This window comes from Zalophus californianus, chromosome 2 (assembly GCF_009762305.2).
Source record: "Zalophus californianus isolate mZalCal1 chromosome 2, mZalCal1.pri.v2, whole genome shotgun sequence".
Taxonomy (NCBI): Eukaryota; Metazoa; Chordata; class Mammalia; order Carnivora; family Otariidae; genus Zalophus; species Zalophus californianus.
This window is the reverse complement of record NC_045596.1, coordinates 54,319,806-54,334,239: the sequence shown is the minus strand read 5'-3', so window position 1 is coordinate 54,334,239 and position 14,434 is coordinate 54,319,806. Positions and strand designations below refer to the sequence as shown.

General features: G+C 33.0%; 1 protein-coding gene across 3 annotated transcripts in view; it reads left to right on the top strand.

Annotated features, from left to right (window-relative positions):
- The window catches only part of CENPC (centromere protein C), an 87,365-nt gene extending 73,575 nt beyond the window's left edge, over positions 1 to 13,790 (top strand). Inside the window, exons 18-21 of one of the 3 annotated variants that reach the window (XM_035726281.1) lie at positions 1,157 to 1,252; positions 2,960 to 3,114; positions 9,676 to 9,766; positions 10,687 to 13,790. In XM_035726281.1, the coding sequence (XP_035582174.1) occupies positions 1,157 to 1,252; positions 2,960 to 3,114; positions 9,676 to 9,766; positions 10,687 to 10,757 (413 nt within the window). In that variant the 3' untranslated portion in view covers positions 10,758 to 13,790. Of the gene's footprint in view, positions 1 to 1,156; positions 1,253 to 2,959; positions 3,115 to 9,675; positions 9,767 to 10,686 lie in introns of those variants that run through there. The other 2 variants (XM_035726280.1, XR_004819925.1) reach the window with 2 other exon arrangements.
- Positions 13,791 to 14,434: the final 644 nt, after the last annotated feature.

Sequence of the window (14,434 nt, the reverse complement as noted above, 5' to 3'; positions counted from 1 at the left end):
GTCATTACTTTCAGTGTTATGTTATTGTTTATTCTGGTCTCTATTTTATTTATTTCTGATTTTTCTTTGTTATTTCCTTCCTCTACTAAATTTCAGCTAAATCTTTTTCTAGTTCTTGTGGTGTAATGTTAAGTTGTTTCTTTGAACTTTATGTCTTTTTTTTTTTTATTTATTTATTAGAGAGAGAGAATGAGAGAGAGCATGAGAGGGAAGAGGGTCAGAGGGAGAAGCAGACTCCCTGCTGAGCAGGTAGCCCGATGTGGGACTCCAGGATCATGACCTGAGCCGAAGGCAGTCGCTCAACCAACTGAGCCACCCAGGCGCCCGAACTTTATGTCTTAATACAAACATTTTATAGCATTAATTTCACTCTTAACATCTGCTTGTGCTGCAACCTATAGGTTTTGGAATATGTGTTTTCTTTTTCTATTGTTTTGAATTCACTTTTTTTTTTTAAAGATTTTATTTATTTATTTATTTATTTGACAGAGAGAGACACAGCGAGAGAGGGAACACAAGCAGGGGGAGTGAGAGAGGGAGAAGCAGGCTTCCTGCCGAGCAGGAAGCCTGATGCGGGGCTCAATCCCAGGACCCTGGGATCATGACCTGAGCCGAAGGCAGACGCTTAATGACTGAGCCACCCAGGCGCCCCTTGAATTCACTTTTTAATGTCCACTCTTTTTTCCAAATTCTGAAAATAGACATATTTTGCTTTTTAAAAAAATCATTAATAGCATAATATAAAACACTTCTCATGAGTAAATTACCCTGTCATTGAAGCTCACTTTTCCCATGCTCAAATTATGATTAAAATAGACATTTTAATGAATTTTTAGTGTATTACATATTTCTAGCTCTCTGAGAGAATATTCAAAACATTTTTCATGATGCAAGAATATCAACAGTTGTCATAACAGGTTTACAGAAAATAAGTTTAGTATGTTTGATTCTATATTAAATCATTGTGGTTTTGAATTTTTGTTTATCAGAGTAGTCATTTATAAATAGGAAAATAGGAAGAGATTGTTATGCCTGTGGTAGTCTTTTTTTTTCTTTTCTTACAACTTGTCCATAGCTGTATTTCATACTAGACTTTCTTTTAATTGAGAAGAATTTTAAGTAAGTAGTTTGTATTACAGTGATATTTCTTTTGCAGAGAATAAACTCATGGTAGATCTGAGTATACCTCTGGGAGATCCATTGCAGCCAACAAGGGTAAAGGACCCAGAAACAAGAGAGATTATTCCCATGGGTAAGATTAGGGATAATGAAAATGTTTAATTTAACAATTAGTAAGGACAGATTGCTGGCTTGATGACTAGCCTATCTGCTTTCTCTTTTTCTTCCCAGCTCTTTTAGAGCCAAAGTCCAGTAGAGTCTCTAATTCCAATAAGCAGCCTATGTGAGGACTACTCTGGGGGAGCTCTGATAGCAAACAATGTCTAGCGGACACATAGCACAATGTATTTATCCTCTAGGGTACAGGTGTTATCATCAGGAGTGTTGCCTCCCCCAGTAGGGCCCAGGCCTTCTTTAACCAAGATGACACATGGGAACAGGGTTTTTTTTATGGGTAGCTGTTGCGATTTGCTGGTAGATCCCAGAATACACCCTTACTGTGAGTCTAGGCAGGGATTGTGGGCAGGATTTAGACAGCCTTCTGAGCCATGGGATGCCAATAATAGTACCTAGGAAATCAGACCTTTAGGGTGATGACTAGCAAGGACATTGATATGCCACACAAATGCCAGGCTTAACCTTAAGGCCAGTGGAGGGTTCTAGAGGCCTACTGTTGTATCTAATAGGCATTAAAAGTACATTGTCTCTGAGACCATGATCGGTTCCAAAGGATGGGCTGTAGTGTGATGAGGGCAAGTAGGGGACACTTAGCTATTTACCAACAGGTAATATTTACATACAGGAAATACTTAAGTGTTTTAGCTGTTTTGACTGTATTGGTGAGTACTGAGGACCATTTATCCTAAGTCAGAGGACAAATAGGTCAAATCAGAGAGGCAGTAATTGTATTCCCAATTAAAATTTTGGCTGTGAAATAGGTTCCATTTGACATCTTAAGTAGTAAAGTTATTTTTATAATCAGATTGTTTATTTGGCAACAGAGGTAGAAGTACAGAAAATTTTGTTTAGTGTACTGTCTTAACTAAAAACATTGCTATATTGTATCAGGTTGGAAAAGTTGTGAGTGTTGTCAGGAGTTCTTAACTTTTTGTCTGTTTCTTGAGTCTATGTATTTTCTATATCCTGTAATCTGTGAGATTACTAACATTCCCAAATATCCAAGGAAACAGAAGTTGATTGCAGAAGAATATTTAAACTATATATTTGGAAAAGTTTATAAGTAAAAGGGAAATTCAGAAATGAGATAGTGATTGTGAGCAACAGTAAGTACCCTTGCTTTACTTGATAAAAATCTTGCTATTTAATAATCAGTCAAGCAAGCACAAAATAATCTATTATGATGATATATTTGTTAATTGTGGGCTATGTTAAACTTTTTAAAGATGTGGAATTCTTGTTTCTTAGCTAATTTTGTTTTCTGTCTGAGCTATAATAGAAATAATAATACTGCCATTGTTATTATTAATAGCTAAGACCTACCTAATGCTTATTTGTGCCAGACAGTATTTTAAATACTTTATACACATTAATTCATTTGATATTCACAATTCTAACATAGATGAACTATATTGTCCCATTTTATAGAAAAGAAAAGAGAGGCAGAGAGAGAGAACTAACTTGCCTGGTCACACAACTTGTGAGACAGACAAAATTTGACCTCTGCCATTCTAGTTCAAGTAAATGACCTTAATCACTTCTATCTTTGTAAGGCAGGTTTATATCTAGGAATAATTCTGTTGTATATGTGTGTGTATATGTTATATCAATGAGCTTTATTATTGCTGTTTGCTTTATATTTATATTAGCGCTTTTCCCTTAGATCTTTTAAGGCCACGAGATACGTATCAATTTTTTGTTGAGCATGGTGAGTTGAAAGTGTATAAAACACTGGATACACCTATTTTTTCTACTGGAAAATTAATATTAGGACCACATCAAGAAAAGGGAAAGCAGCATGTTGGCTCAGATATATTGGTGAGTATATTTCTCCATATGTTTATGTTGCTCTGTTGGTATAACTCTGATTTGTTGGACTTGATGAGGCATTAAAAATGCTGTTTTATCAGAAATGGTATTATTGTAGTGCATAGAGAATTTTTCTGTTAAATCTGTTTAGTCAGTCAGCTAGTGGTTATTTAAAAGTACCTGTTCTGTGCATAGCGGTGTAACCTTGAAATTCAAAAATTTTTTTTTTAAAGTGTTGAAGCAGCCAATTCATTTATTTAATTTTTTTAAGATTTTATTTATTTATTTGACAGAGAGAGCACAAGCAGAGGGAGAGAGAGGGAGAAGCAGGCTAAGGAATGTTCTTTACTTAAAAGAACCATAGAATACAGGTTTGCAAACAAATCATTAGAGTTGTTGAAAATTAAGTCTAAATTTCATTTCACGGATCATGTAGTTTAGCAGTAATGAGGTTTTAAAAGTCTTCTTCAGAATCATGTAATCAGCAGTAGACTGAGGACTAGGAGCTACTTACTTCAATAAGCACTAAATGTATTACTATATGTGGCAGTATTACTGGCTGAAATTATAATGAGATTCAAGGTGAGTCCATCCCTTTGTCTCTCATTGGAGGTACACGCACCTGCACCATTGATGTGAGATAGATATATGTTGTATTTGTACATTTTGAATTTGAAAATTACAGAACTTGAATATCACCAAATTTTAATAATATTTACTATTTTACTGCCATTTAAAAATACTGAGTCTAAGGCACATTTTTCAGTAGGTAACATTTCAGGAACCTGTGATACAATGAGTTACTGGAGTATTGCATTCAAAACAATTATTTTTACTGACAAAATTAAACTCAAGAAAGAAAAAAAGAAAGATCAAGCCCTTGAGTTTATATTATCAAAGAAGGGCAAATTGAGGCAAGAAACGAAGGTACACATGAAGGTCAAAGAGTAATTCATTAATACATTAGTATAACTAGAATTAGATTTAAAATACTTTAAAATATGCTTTAACCCAATCTTAAAATATTCTCCAGATACTATTAAAAGAGTAAAAATAACACATTGAACTAACTAAAGTAATGATGACTTCTGCATAATCATTAAGTTAATTAATATAAAATTAATATAAAATGAAGATAAGCATTATGAAATATCATCATTGAAATAATAGCAGTTACCCATTAAACTATAATGCCTTTATTATACAAAAGAAAATTTAAATGTAAATGTTTGAAAGTATTTAATCTGACTGCTATTCAAAGGAATCCACATTAAAAACAATATTTTATATTTACTTAGCTAGTAGGAATTATTGGAAAAATATTTGTACCCTTTGATTTATGAATCTCATTTCAGAGTATTTTCCTCAGAAAATAATTTAAAGGCTGGGGAAGCTGGATATATAGGTATTGATTTGTAACATTGATAGTAATTGCAAAAATTAGAAACCATTGGAAAGTGTTGCAGAAAGAAATGGTTATATTTTATATTTTGACTTAATAAGATGTCATTATATGATAATAAGCAGTTATATAGCACTTAGATGTTCCAGGTACTGTAATAAGTATTTTTATATCAGTTTAAGCATATTATTTTTGAAGAATAGCCATATAAGAAGACCTTTAGGATAAATATTTAAGCAAACTTATGGAAAATAGAAAACTCTCTATTTTATTCTGACTAGAATTTAAAAATGCAAATTGAAGGAACTATAGAAAAATAACATGTTATCAGATGATTATACTTGATTTTTATTTCTTCTAAGTATTGCCTTTAACTTTTTATAATGAAAATCAGAGTTAAAGTTTTTTTATTTTTTTGTATGATAGAGTATTTTTACGTTTTTTAAAACATGAAGCACACTTTTAAATATATGCTTTTGAGAAACAAAAGGGACCAGATGGAGAACTAGCATAGGCTGTTAACTCTTTCCTTCAAACTCAGTGTTAAAGAATCTGTATGAGAGGGAGATAGTAGCAGTAGTAGATTTGTTAAAATCAAACCACAGAAGAATTAACAGATTAACTATGGGAGTTGGTTGTGGAGCTCTCCCAAAAGACAAGGAGATTAAGAAATGGAAAATAAAAAAGCGAAGTGATGTGGAGAACAGAAAAAAAAACAGGAGAAGAGAGGAAAAAACACAAATGAGTGAAGGGGTGGAAATATTTGAAAAATTAGACAATAAATGTTCCAGAACTAAAAAACAAAGAAGTGAGAGTAACATACTTTAAAGAACCAGAGTTCCTTAGAGAAATGTCTGAATGCAAGCCTGGAGCTGAGCTCGAGAGAGAGAGAGGGGAGGAGGGGCAGAGGGAGAGGGAGAGAGAGTCTCAAGCAGACTCTGCTCTGCGCGTGGAGCCTGACATGGGGCTGAATCCCACAACCCTGAGAACATGACCTGAGCCAAAACCAAGAGTTGGAGGCCTACTTGACTGCATCATCCAAATGCTCCTGAGCTTGAAATGTTTTTTTTTAATCATAACTGCTAGCAAACTTACCAAAGACCATTAGAATTGGGTCATAAGGTCTCAGGATCCAACTTGAAGATGCTCTCACTGGACAAAGATGTGAAAACTTGAGAATCAGTAAGAATAACTTAAATGGATTGATACATATCCATTATATTTAAATTCATGAATTTGAAAAACTGCTATAGAAAAGAAAAACTAATTCACTGCTCTTGGAGAATTCTAGAAGCCTAACTTATTTTGACAACAAATATGGTAAATAAAGGGAAATAAACATTTTTTTGCCCTTTTTTTATAAACTGTACTATTATGTAACCAAATAAAAATGAGGTGAAGTTGTCCTTTTTAGAAATATTCCAATTAGAGGTGCCTGGGGGCTCAGTCAGTTAAGCCTCTGCCTTTGGCTGAGGTCATGATCTCAGGGTCCTGGTATCGAGCCCCACATCAGGCTCTCTGCTCAGTGGGAGTCTGCTTCTCCCTCTCCCGCTGATGCTCCCCCTGCTTGTGGTCTCTCTTTCTCAAATAAATAAATAAAATCTTTAAAAATATTCCAATTAATAAATGAAAAAGGAATGGTAGAATAAAATATTACCATTTTGCAATCCCTGATAAACTGTTGGATCTGTCTAGGCATTGAATATGAATGTCTGCTAACATCTAAAAAAGAAGACAACCCCAGAAGTTGAAAATAGAGCTACCATATGACCCAGCACTTGCACTACTGGGTATTTATACCAAAGATGCAAATGTAGTGATCTGAAGGGGCACCTGCACCCCAATGTTTATAGCATCAATGTCCACAATAGCCAAACTATGGAAAGAGCCCAGATGTCCACTGGACAGACTAGTGGATAAAGAAGATGTAGTGTGTGTGTGTGTGTGTGTGTGTGTGTGTGTGTGTGTGTATATACACACACAATGTAATATTACTCAGCCATCAAAAAATGAAATCTTGCCATTTGCAACAATGTGGATGGAACTAGAGGGTATTATACTAAGTGAAATAAGTCAATCAGAGAAAGAATTATATGATCTCACTCATGTGGAATTTAAGAAACAAAACAGGATCATAGGGGAAGAGAGGAAAAAATAAGACAAGATGAAATCAGGGAGACAAACCATAAGAGACTCTTAATCATAGGAAATAAACTGAGGACTGCTGGAGGGAAGGAGGTGGGGAGGATGGGGTTAAAAAATTAATTAAAAAAGTAATATATTAAAAAAAAAGAAAGAGAAAAAAATAAATGAAGACAACCAGACTTTATGTGCCTCCTGATGGAAGAATACAGTACTATGTATGAAATAGTTTTGCCTCTTCCATTTCCTTTAAAAACAAACCAACAAACCAAAAAAAGAAAAAAAAACATAAAGCAAACAACAAAAATACCTGAATTTGATCAAAACTCTAATATCTAACTACCAATTTAAGGAAATAAAGAATAGATGACCTTTCAAATGATACCTGAGGTTGTAATCAGCAAAATTCAACTATGCAAAGATTTTTACAGCAAACTTTTCTGCTTGCTTTCTTTAATAGGTAAGTTGCAAGGAATAAAAAAGAACCAAGTAGAACCTTTAGATCAGTGTTTCTCAACCATGGCATTACTGACATTTTAGACTGGATAATGCTGTATTGTAGAAGGGCTTCCTGTGCATTGTGGGATGTTCAGTAGCATCCCTGACCTCTGCCAACTAGATTCTGATAGTATTCCTCTAGTTGTAAGAATCAGAAATGTTCCCAGACATTGCCTCTTGTCTCCTGAAATTGAGAAATTACCTTCAAATTGAGAACTACTGTAGATTGAGCAATTTAAGAGGATAAACACTCTTAAAAATACATTTAAGAGACAGTTGGAAATTTTAATACTGACTGGGTATTTGATATTAAATATTTATTTATGTTTAGGTGTGATAAAACTTTTGTAGTTGTGTTTTTAAAAAGCACCTCGGGGGTGCCTGGCTGGTTCTATTGGTAGTGCATGTGACTCTTGATCTTGGGGTGATGAGTTCAAGCCACATGCTGAGTATGGAGATTACTAAAAAAATAAATAAATAAAACTTTAAAAAATAAATAAAAATTTTAAAAACACCTTGATTTTTTAGTACACACTGAAATATTTACAGATGATTTATGATGTTGGGGTATTTATTGCAAAATAACATGGAATGGGGGAAGTAAAGTGATGGAACAGGGAAGATTGTTGGTATTAGATATTCATGGGAGTTCATCATTCTGTTTTTGTGTACTTGAAAAGCCTTCCTATTAAAATGTTTGCAGAAGTGGAAAGAGGTGTACTTAGCTCAACTAAATAGATAAAGAAAAAAAAAAAAACACCTAAAAATATATGCTTGACTTTCTGGGTAGTATGTTTGTTACCTTTTTGTCTTTTAAATTGAGGCAAAAATTCTTTTAGATGTAATAAAAAAATTTTTTTTTATTAAGTTATAAAGTACCTTTGGAACTTTTTGAAGAGCTTTTTTCCTACTTAGGGAGTTAGCATATTATAGTGGTTAAAAGCGTGAATTCTGGAATCAAAGTGCCTGAGTTCAGATCTCATTTTTGCCATTTACATTGTGAACTTGGAAAATTACACACCTCTGTTGCCTCATTTTCTTCATTTGTATAAAGCTATTAAAATAGTACCTGTCTCATTGCTACTTACATACATTAAATGAATACAAATTAAGTGTTCAGAATAGTGGCTGGCAAGGAGTAAGTGCTATGTACGTGCTAGCTGCTATTGTTTTTCTGGTATTTTAGGCTCATTTTACAAAGTGTTAAGAAAAAAAAGAGAAGGAGGTGGAAGAGGAGGAGTGATTCTCTGAGGCAATATATTTTTGATGGCTGAATCTCAAAATTTGAATCTGAATGTTTGAAGGCTTTATGTTTTTTTAGTAACCCCAAAACCAGATCATTGCCAGGGTGCTACCTATGTATAAAATGTAAAATTTGCCATGAATATGAATATGGAAGCCTTTATGACTGAGAGTTAGATTTATCCTCTTTTTCTTTCTTGATGTTGATGCTTGTTTAAATGTATCATTTACTTGTTTTGCTTTTTGTTCTCTCTTTCATCTGTCAGATTGAATTACTTGACCCAACCATGTAACTTTTAAAGAGGTGTACCTAAAACCTAGCTATTTTGTAGTATAGCTAAGTGATATTATTTACTGTGGTTCTGAATTTTCATAAGCTGGTAAATAATAAGAACAAAAGAAATTTCTTCCTGTATTAGTTTTCTATTGCTGTTTTAACAAATTACTATAAATTCATTGACTTAAAACAACACCCGTTTATTATCTCACAGTTATAGATTAGAATCCTCGTGAGCTTGGCTGAGTATTCTGTTTAGAGTATCACAGGGCTGGAATCGAGATATTGGGAGCTCTGTATCCCTCTCTGGAGATGCTTAGGATGACTCTGCTTTCAAGTTTATTCAGTTGTTGGCAGAATTCAGTTCCGTGTTGTTGTAGGACTGAGGCTCTCATTTCCTTGCTGGCTGTTAGCCAGAATTCAGTCTCAGCTTCTAGACTAGAAATAGCCTATATTCCTTGGCTCATGGCCCTCTTATCTTCAGTGCCAGCAACAGTCTGTGTCCTTTTCATGCTTTGAATTTCTCTGGTTTTCCTCTGCTTCATCTCTCTTCTGCTTTTTTTTTTTTTTTTTAAGATTTTATTTATTTATTTGACAGAGAGAGACAACTAGAGAAGGAAAACAAGCAGGGGGAGTGGGAGAGGGAGAAGCAGGCTTCCTGCGAAGCAGGGAGCCGGATGCGGGGCTCAATCCCAGGACCTGGCATCATGACCTGAGCCGAAGTCAGACGCTTAACGACTGAGCCACCCAGGCGCCCCTCTCTTATGCTTCTAGGAGAAATTCTCCACTTTTAAGGGTTCATGTGATTAGAAAAGGCCCAGCTAGATAATCCAGATTTACCTATCTCCCAATCTCAAGGTCATTTTTGCCATGTAACAAAACAAATTCTGGAGATTAGAGTGTGAACATCTTTGGAGGGTCATTATTCTGCTTACCACATTTCCTTTAAGTTTCTTTGTAGTGTGGTGGTGTTGAATTTGAAATGAGATTTTAATTTTTAATTTTACAGGTTTTTTATGTTAACTTTGGTGACCTTTTATGTACCTTACATGAAACACCTTATATAATAACAACTGGGGATTCGTTCTATGTTCCTTCAGGTAAGAAAAATAAAGACATCTTCTTTCATATAGTTAAAATATTTATATAGTTGCTCATGAGTACCATGCAAATGGAAGCCACAGTGGTCAAAATGAAATGTCATGTGACTCATGCCAATACATATTTTGATTTTATCATTAGGTAAGTATGTTAGTATTTGGGTACATGAAAATTGAACAAGAATTGCTTATTGCAAAATGTAAAAATATTTAGTTTTATCCAAGGTAGTAGGAAAATTATTTCTGCCGTATTACCTATAAGACACTATGTAGTCAAGTAATTTTTAGTAGGTTATTTTAAACATACAGAATAGTGTGTTTCATCAGCTATTAAAGAGCACAAGCCTCTGGAAAGAGGACTTTTAATTTGTTCATTTATTTATTCATCATTCAACAAAGGTGATTGAGAGTCTGTCAAGCACTGCTCTAAGAGTATAGGATACGTAAGTGACCAAAACGGGGGAAAAAATCCCTGCCCTAATGGAGCTTACATTCTAATGAAAGGAGACAAAAATAATAGCAGTGTTTATATAGTCCTTAGTATGTACCAGCACTGTTGTGAACACATTATGATTATTATAACTCAGTTAATCTTAATATGTATCAATTTCTAATATATAGAAATTTTCTCTTTCTTCACCCTTGTCTAATTCACCTTAGCATTCGTTATCAGAATGATGTGAGATTTTCATTTCTCTCAAACCTTATCTGGATCACAGGTGATGGTTAACTCTTGGATTTTTTTAGTTCTTGGAATTAAATAGACTTAAGAATTAAATAAGACCTACTTTAGGTTAGATGAATTGATTAAAAAAAATTTGGTACTATATACTGTAACTGCCTTAGTGATGGCTAAACATTTAATTAAAAGGAAATGATTCCTATGGAAATAATTTTTTTTCTTACTGCTTTACTTCTAGGTAATTATTACAACATCAAAAATCTCCTGAATGAGGAAAGTGTTCTTCTTTTTACTCAGATAAAAAGATGAAAGATGAAGCAAAGTTTAAATACGTGTGTGTGTGTATATATATGTAGACACACACATATATATATACACACACGTATATATAAAACAGTTTGTGCAGTTGAGACATTTATCTTTGTAATTATTTGTGATATTTTAAAATAAAAATTTTACTCAGTTTTGTGTGTTCTTTTATCTGATAAACATTTCAAACCCCCATGTGTCTTCTGATTTTTTTTATAAATGTACACATAGTCTGTAGTGATGCCCATATTCATAGTATTTTAATAACATGAAAAGAATCTCTGCTCTCACAGTGAAATATAGGACATTTCTTTTTTAGAAGAGATTTGATTAATATGTTCATTCATTTAGTAATCTTTTCCAAATGTTTTAAGTCACTAACAAAATAATCCAATAATAGAGAATTGTGGTATATGTAAATAATACATCTGTATTACTTTCTTAGGGCTTTGTAACAAAATATAGTACAAACTGGTGGCTTAAAAACAAAAATTTATTGTCTCACAGTTCTGAAATCAAAATGTCGGCAGGACCATGTTCTCTCTGAAACCTTTAGGTTTCACAATAATGCTTCTGCTTAGCACTCGTCTTTCTATTAGAAGGAGAATCAGTGTGAAAGATCCTTAAAAAATAACTCAGCCTTCTTAATGTTACCAGATGCACTAAAAATATGTAGATTTAGGAGAGAAAATGACTAAATGTCACAAACAAATTGCTAACAGCTATTCCTGAAGTCATTTTAATAAGTATTTTCATATTAACCTGAAAATCTTAGTTTCATTTGTCATTGTAATTCAACAGTATGCGTTAACTGTTTCTTTTATTTAAAAAAATCCGATGCAAATTTATTTTCCTGTGAGGCTTGCTAAGACACTGTCTATTAACTTCTCAGTGTCTCCATAAGTTGCCGAATTTAGTATATGAATAAACTTTTTATCACTAGAGAAACTGGTTATATTTGCTTTCCCAAGTCAAGAGTTACAGGACTAGATGTGTTTCCCTCTTTACCTAGACTGGCCAGATTTTTGTTCAGTAATCTGCAATGGCTTGATTATTTTTTTAAGTGAAGCATTTATTTTATTGATGTAACTTACAAATGGTCAAATGCATAGATCTTACAGTTCAATGAGTTCTTGGCAAGTACATCTTATACATTAAGTAACCCATAAAACTTTTGCCACTTCAGGAAGTTTATTCTGTCTAATTCAATACCTGTCAACCTGACTTGGGCCCTTGGACCACCATTCTTTTTTATAGTGGTAGGGAGGTTGTTCTAGAACTTTATATAAATGGGCTCATAAAATATACTTTCATTCAACACAGTGTCTAAGTTTCATCCACTTTGGTATGTATATCAGTTGTTCATTCATGTTTTATTTCTGAGTAGTATTCCCTGTGAACACTGTTCCTTTTTGTAATCCTTGTAAGAGTTATTAAAAGATTGGTAACATTTCCTTCTTAAATGTTAGAATTACCAGTAAAACCATCCATGTCTGGAGTTTTCTTTATGGAGAGATTTTTTAATTATGGCTTTGACTTCTTTAATAAGTACCAGAATATCCAGATTTCTTATCTTTTTAGTTTTGGTAAGCTAATTTTTGAAGAATTTGCCTATTTCTAAATTTTCACCTTGATTTTCTTAAATTTATAATATTTTCTCTTTCAGAAGCTTTTTTGAGATTTGACATAAAGTAATCTTAAAATACACATAAATTAATATAAAAATAGTATGGTATCTGAAGCACAGATTTTGCTGTATAATTATTTTTTATTTTTTCCTTTTTTTGGTCATTTTTTGCTAAGGTTTTATCAGTTTTGTTCTTTCAAAATAGTTAACTTTAGTTTCATTGATTTTTCTCTTTGTATTTCTATTCCATTCATTTTTGATCTCATCTTTATAATTTAGTGCATTCTGGGGCACCTGGGTGGTTTAATCGGTCCAGCGTTGGGAGTCTTGGTTTCAGCTCAGGTCATGATCTCAGGGTTGTAGATCGAGCTCCTCATTGGTCTGGGCTCCGTGCTCAGCAGGGTCTCTGCTTCTCTCCATCTCCCTCTCCATCTCCCTCTTTCCTCTCTCCCTCTCTCTCATAAATAAACAAATCTTTATAATTTAGTGTATTCTACTTTGGGTTTGATTTGCCCTTTTTTTCCTAGCTTCTTAAGATGAATGTTTAGATTATTTTAGAATTTTCTTCCTTTCTAATTCAGCCACTTAAAGCTTCACTTTGATATGTCATCTAATTCAAGATATTTAAAATTTTTTCTTGTAAGGTCCTCATTGACCAGTGGGTTATTTGGAAGTGTTTCTTGTAAATTGTGAATATTTGGGGTTTTTCCAGATATGTTTTTTCTGAACTAATTTGGAGATTTGCTAAGTTTTTCTGCAGTTTTAGCTTTTGCAGCCACATATGGTTTACATTGCAACTACTCAGTTCTGCAGCTGAAACATGAAAGCATCAGTAGACAATAAGTAAATGAATAAATGTGGTTATATTGCAATAAAACTTTATATACAAAATGCAGTGATCTGTATTCAACCTGTGAGTGTGATTTTGTTAGCCTCTGATGTATGCAGAAAACATACTTTGTACACTTTGAATCCTTTAACATTTATTGATAGTATTTTATGATCAACAATGTGGTCTGTCTTTGAGAATGTTCCTTGTGTTAGAAACAAATGTGTATTCTGTTGCTGTTGGGTGGGGTATTCTATGTCTGTTGGTTGATAGTGTTAAGTCTTCCATATACTTATGATTTTTGTGTAGTTTTTCTTTCCATTACTGATGAAGGAGTGTTGATACCTCTGATTTTACCTATTAAATATTTATTTCTTTTTTATATGTCAATTTTTGCTTCATCTATTTTGATTCTATTATTAGGTTCATATTCATTTATCATTGTTTTACTGTTGAGCTATTTATCATTATGAAATACCTTTTAGTAATTTTCATTTTAAAGTTTATTTTGTCTGATGTTAATATAGCTACTTCAGCTGTCTTGTATATACCATTTGTCTGATGTATCTTTTTCTGTCCTTTTAACATTATTATGTCTTTTAATTTAAGATTTGTCTCTTATAGAAAGCACATAGTTGGATCTTGAGTTTTTAAAATCCAGTGTAATAGGTTCTGCCTTTTAATTGGAATATGTAATCCACTTATTTAATGTAAATATTGGTAAGATCGAATTTATGTTTGCTGTTCTGTTTTCTATGTCTTAAGGGGTTTTGTTGTTATAGTTGTTTCTTCCTGTTTTATTTTGGGTTAGCAGTTATTTTAGTGGTTGCTATAGAGATTTCTGTATTCATCTTAAGTTTATCTCAGTCTCTGTCAGGTTACTACTGACTTCATTTCAGTAAAATTTATCAGTTTTGCATTTTTTTTAGCTTCACTTCTTTCCCCTTCTAATTTATACTATGTCATTGTATAAATTACATTATAATATGCATATATTTGTATATATATTCCAACAATTTTGTTATAATTTTTGTTTTGAATTATCCTTTTTTTTTAAGAAGAGAGAGAAAACATATACAATCTTTTATATTTACTGTCTTTGGTATTCTTCATTCCTTCCTGTGTAACTAACATACTACCTGGCATTTTTCCTTCCAGCCTGAAGAACTTTAGTACCTTTTACAGGGTAAGCCTATTAGCAACATATTCTCTTAATTTTTG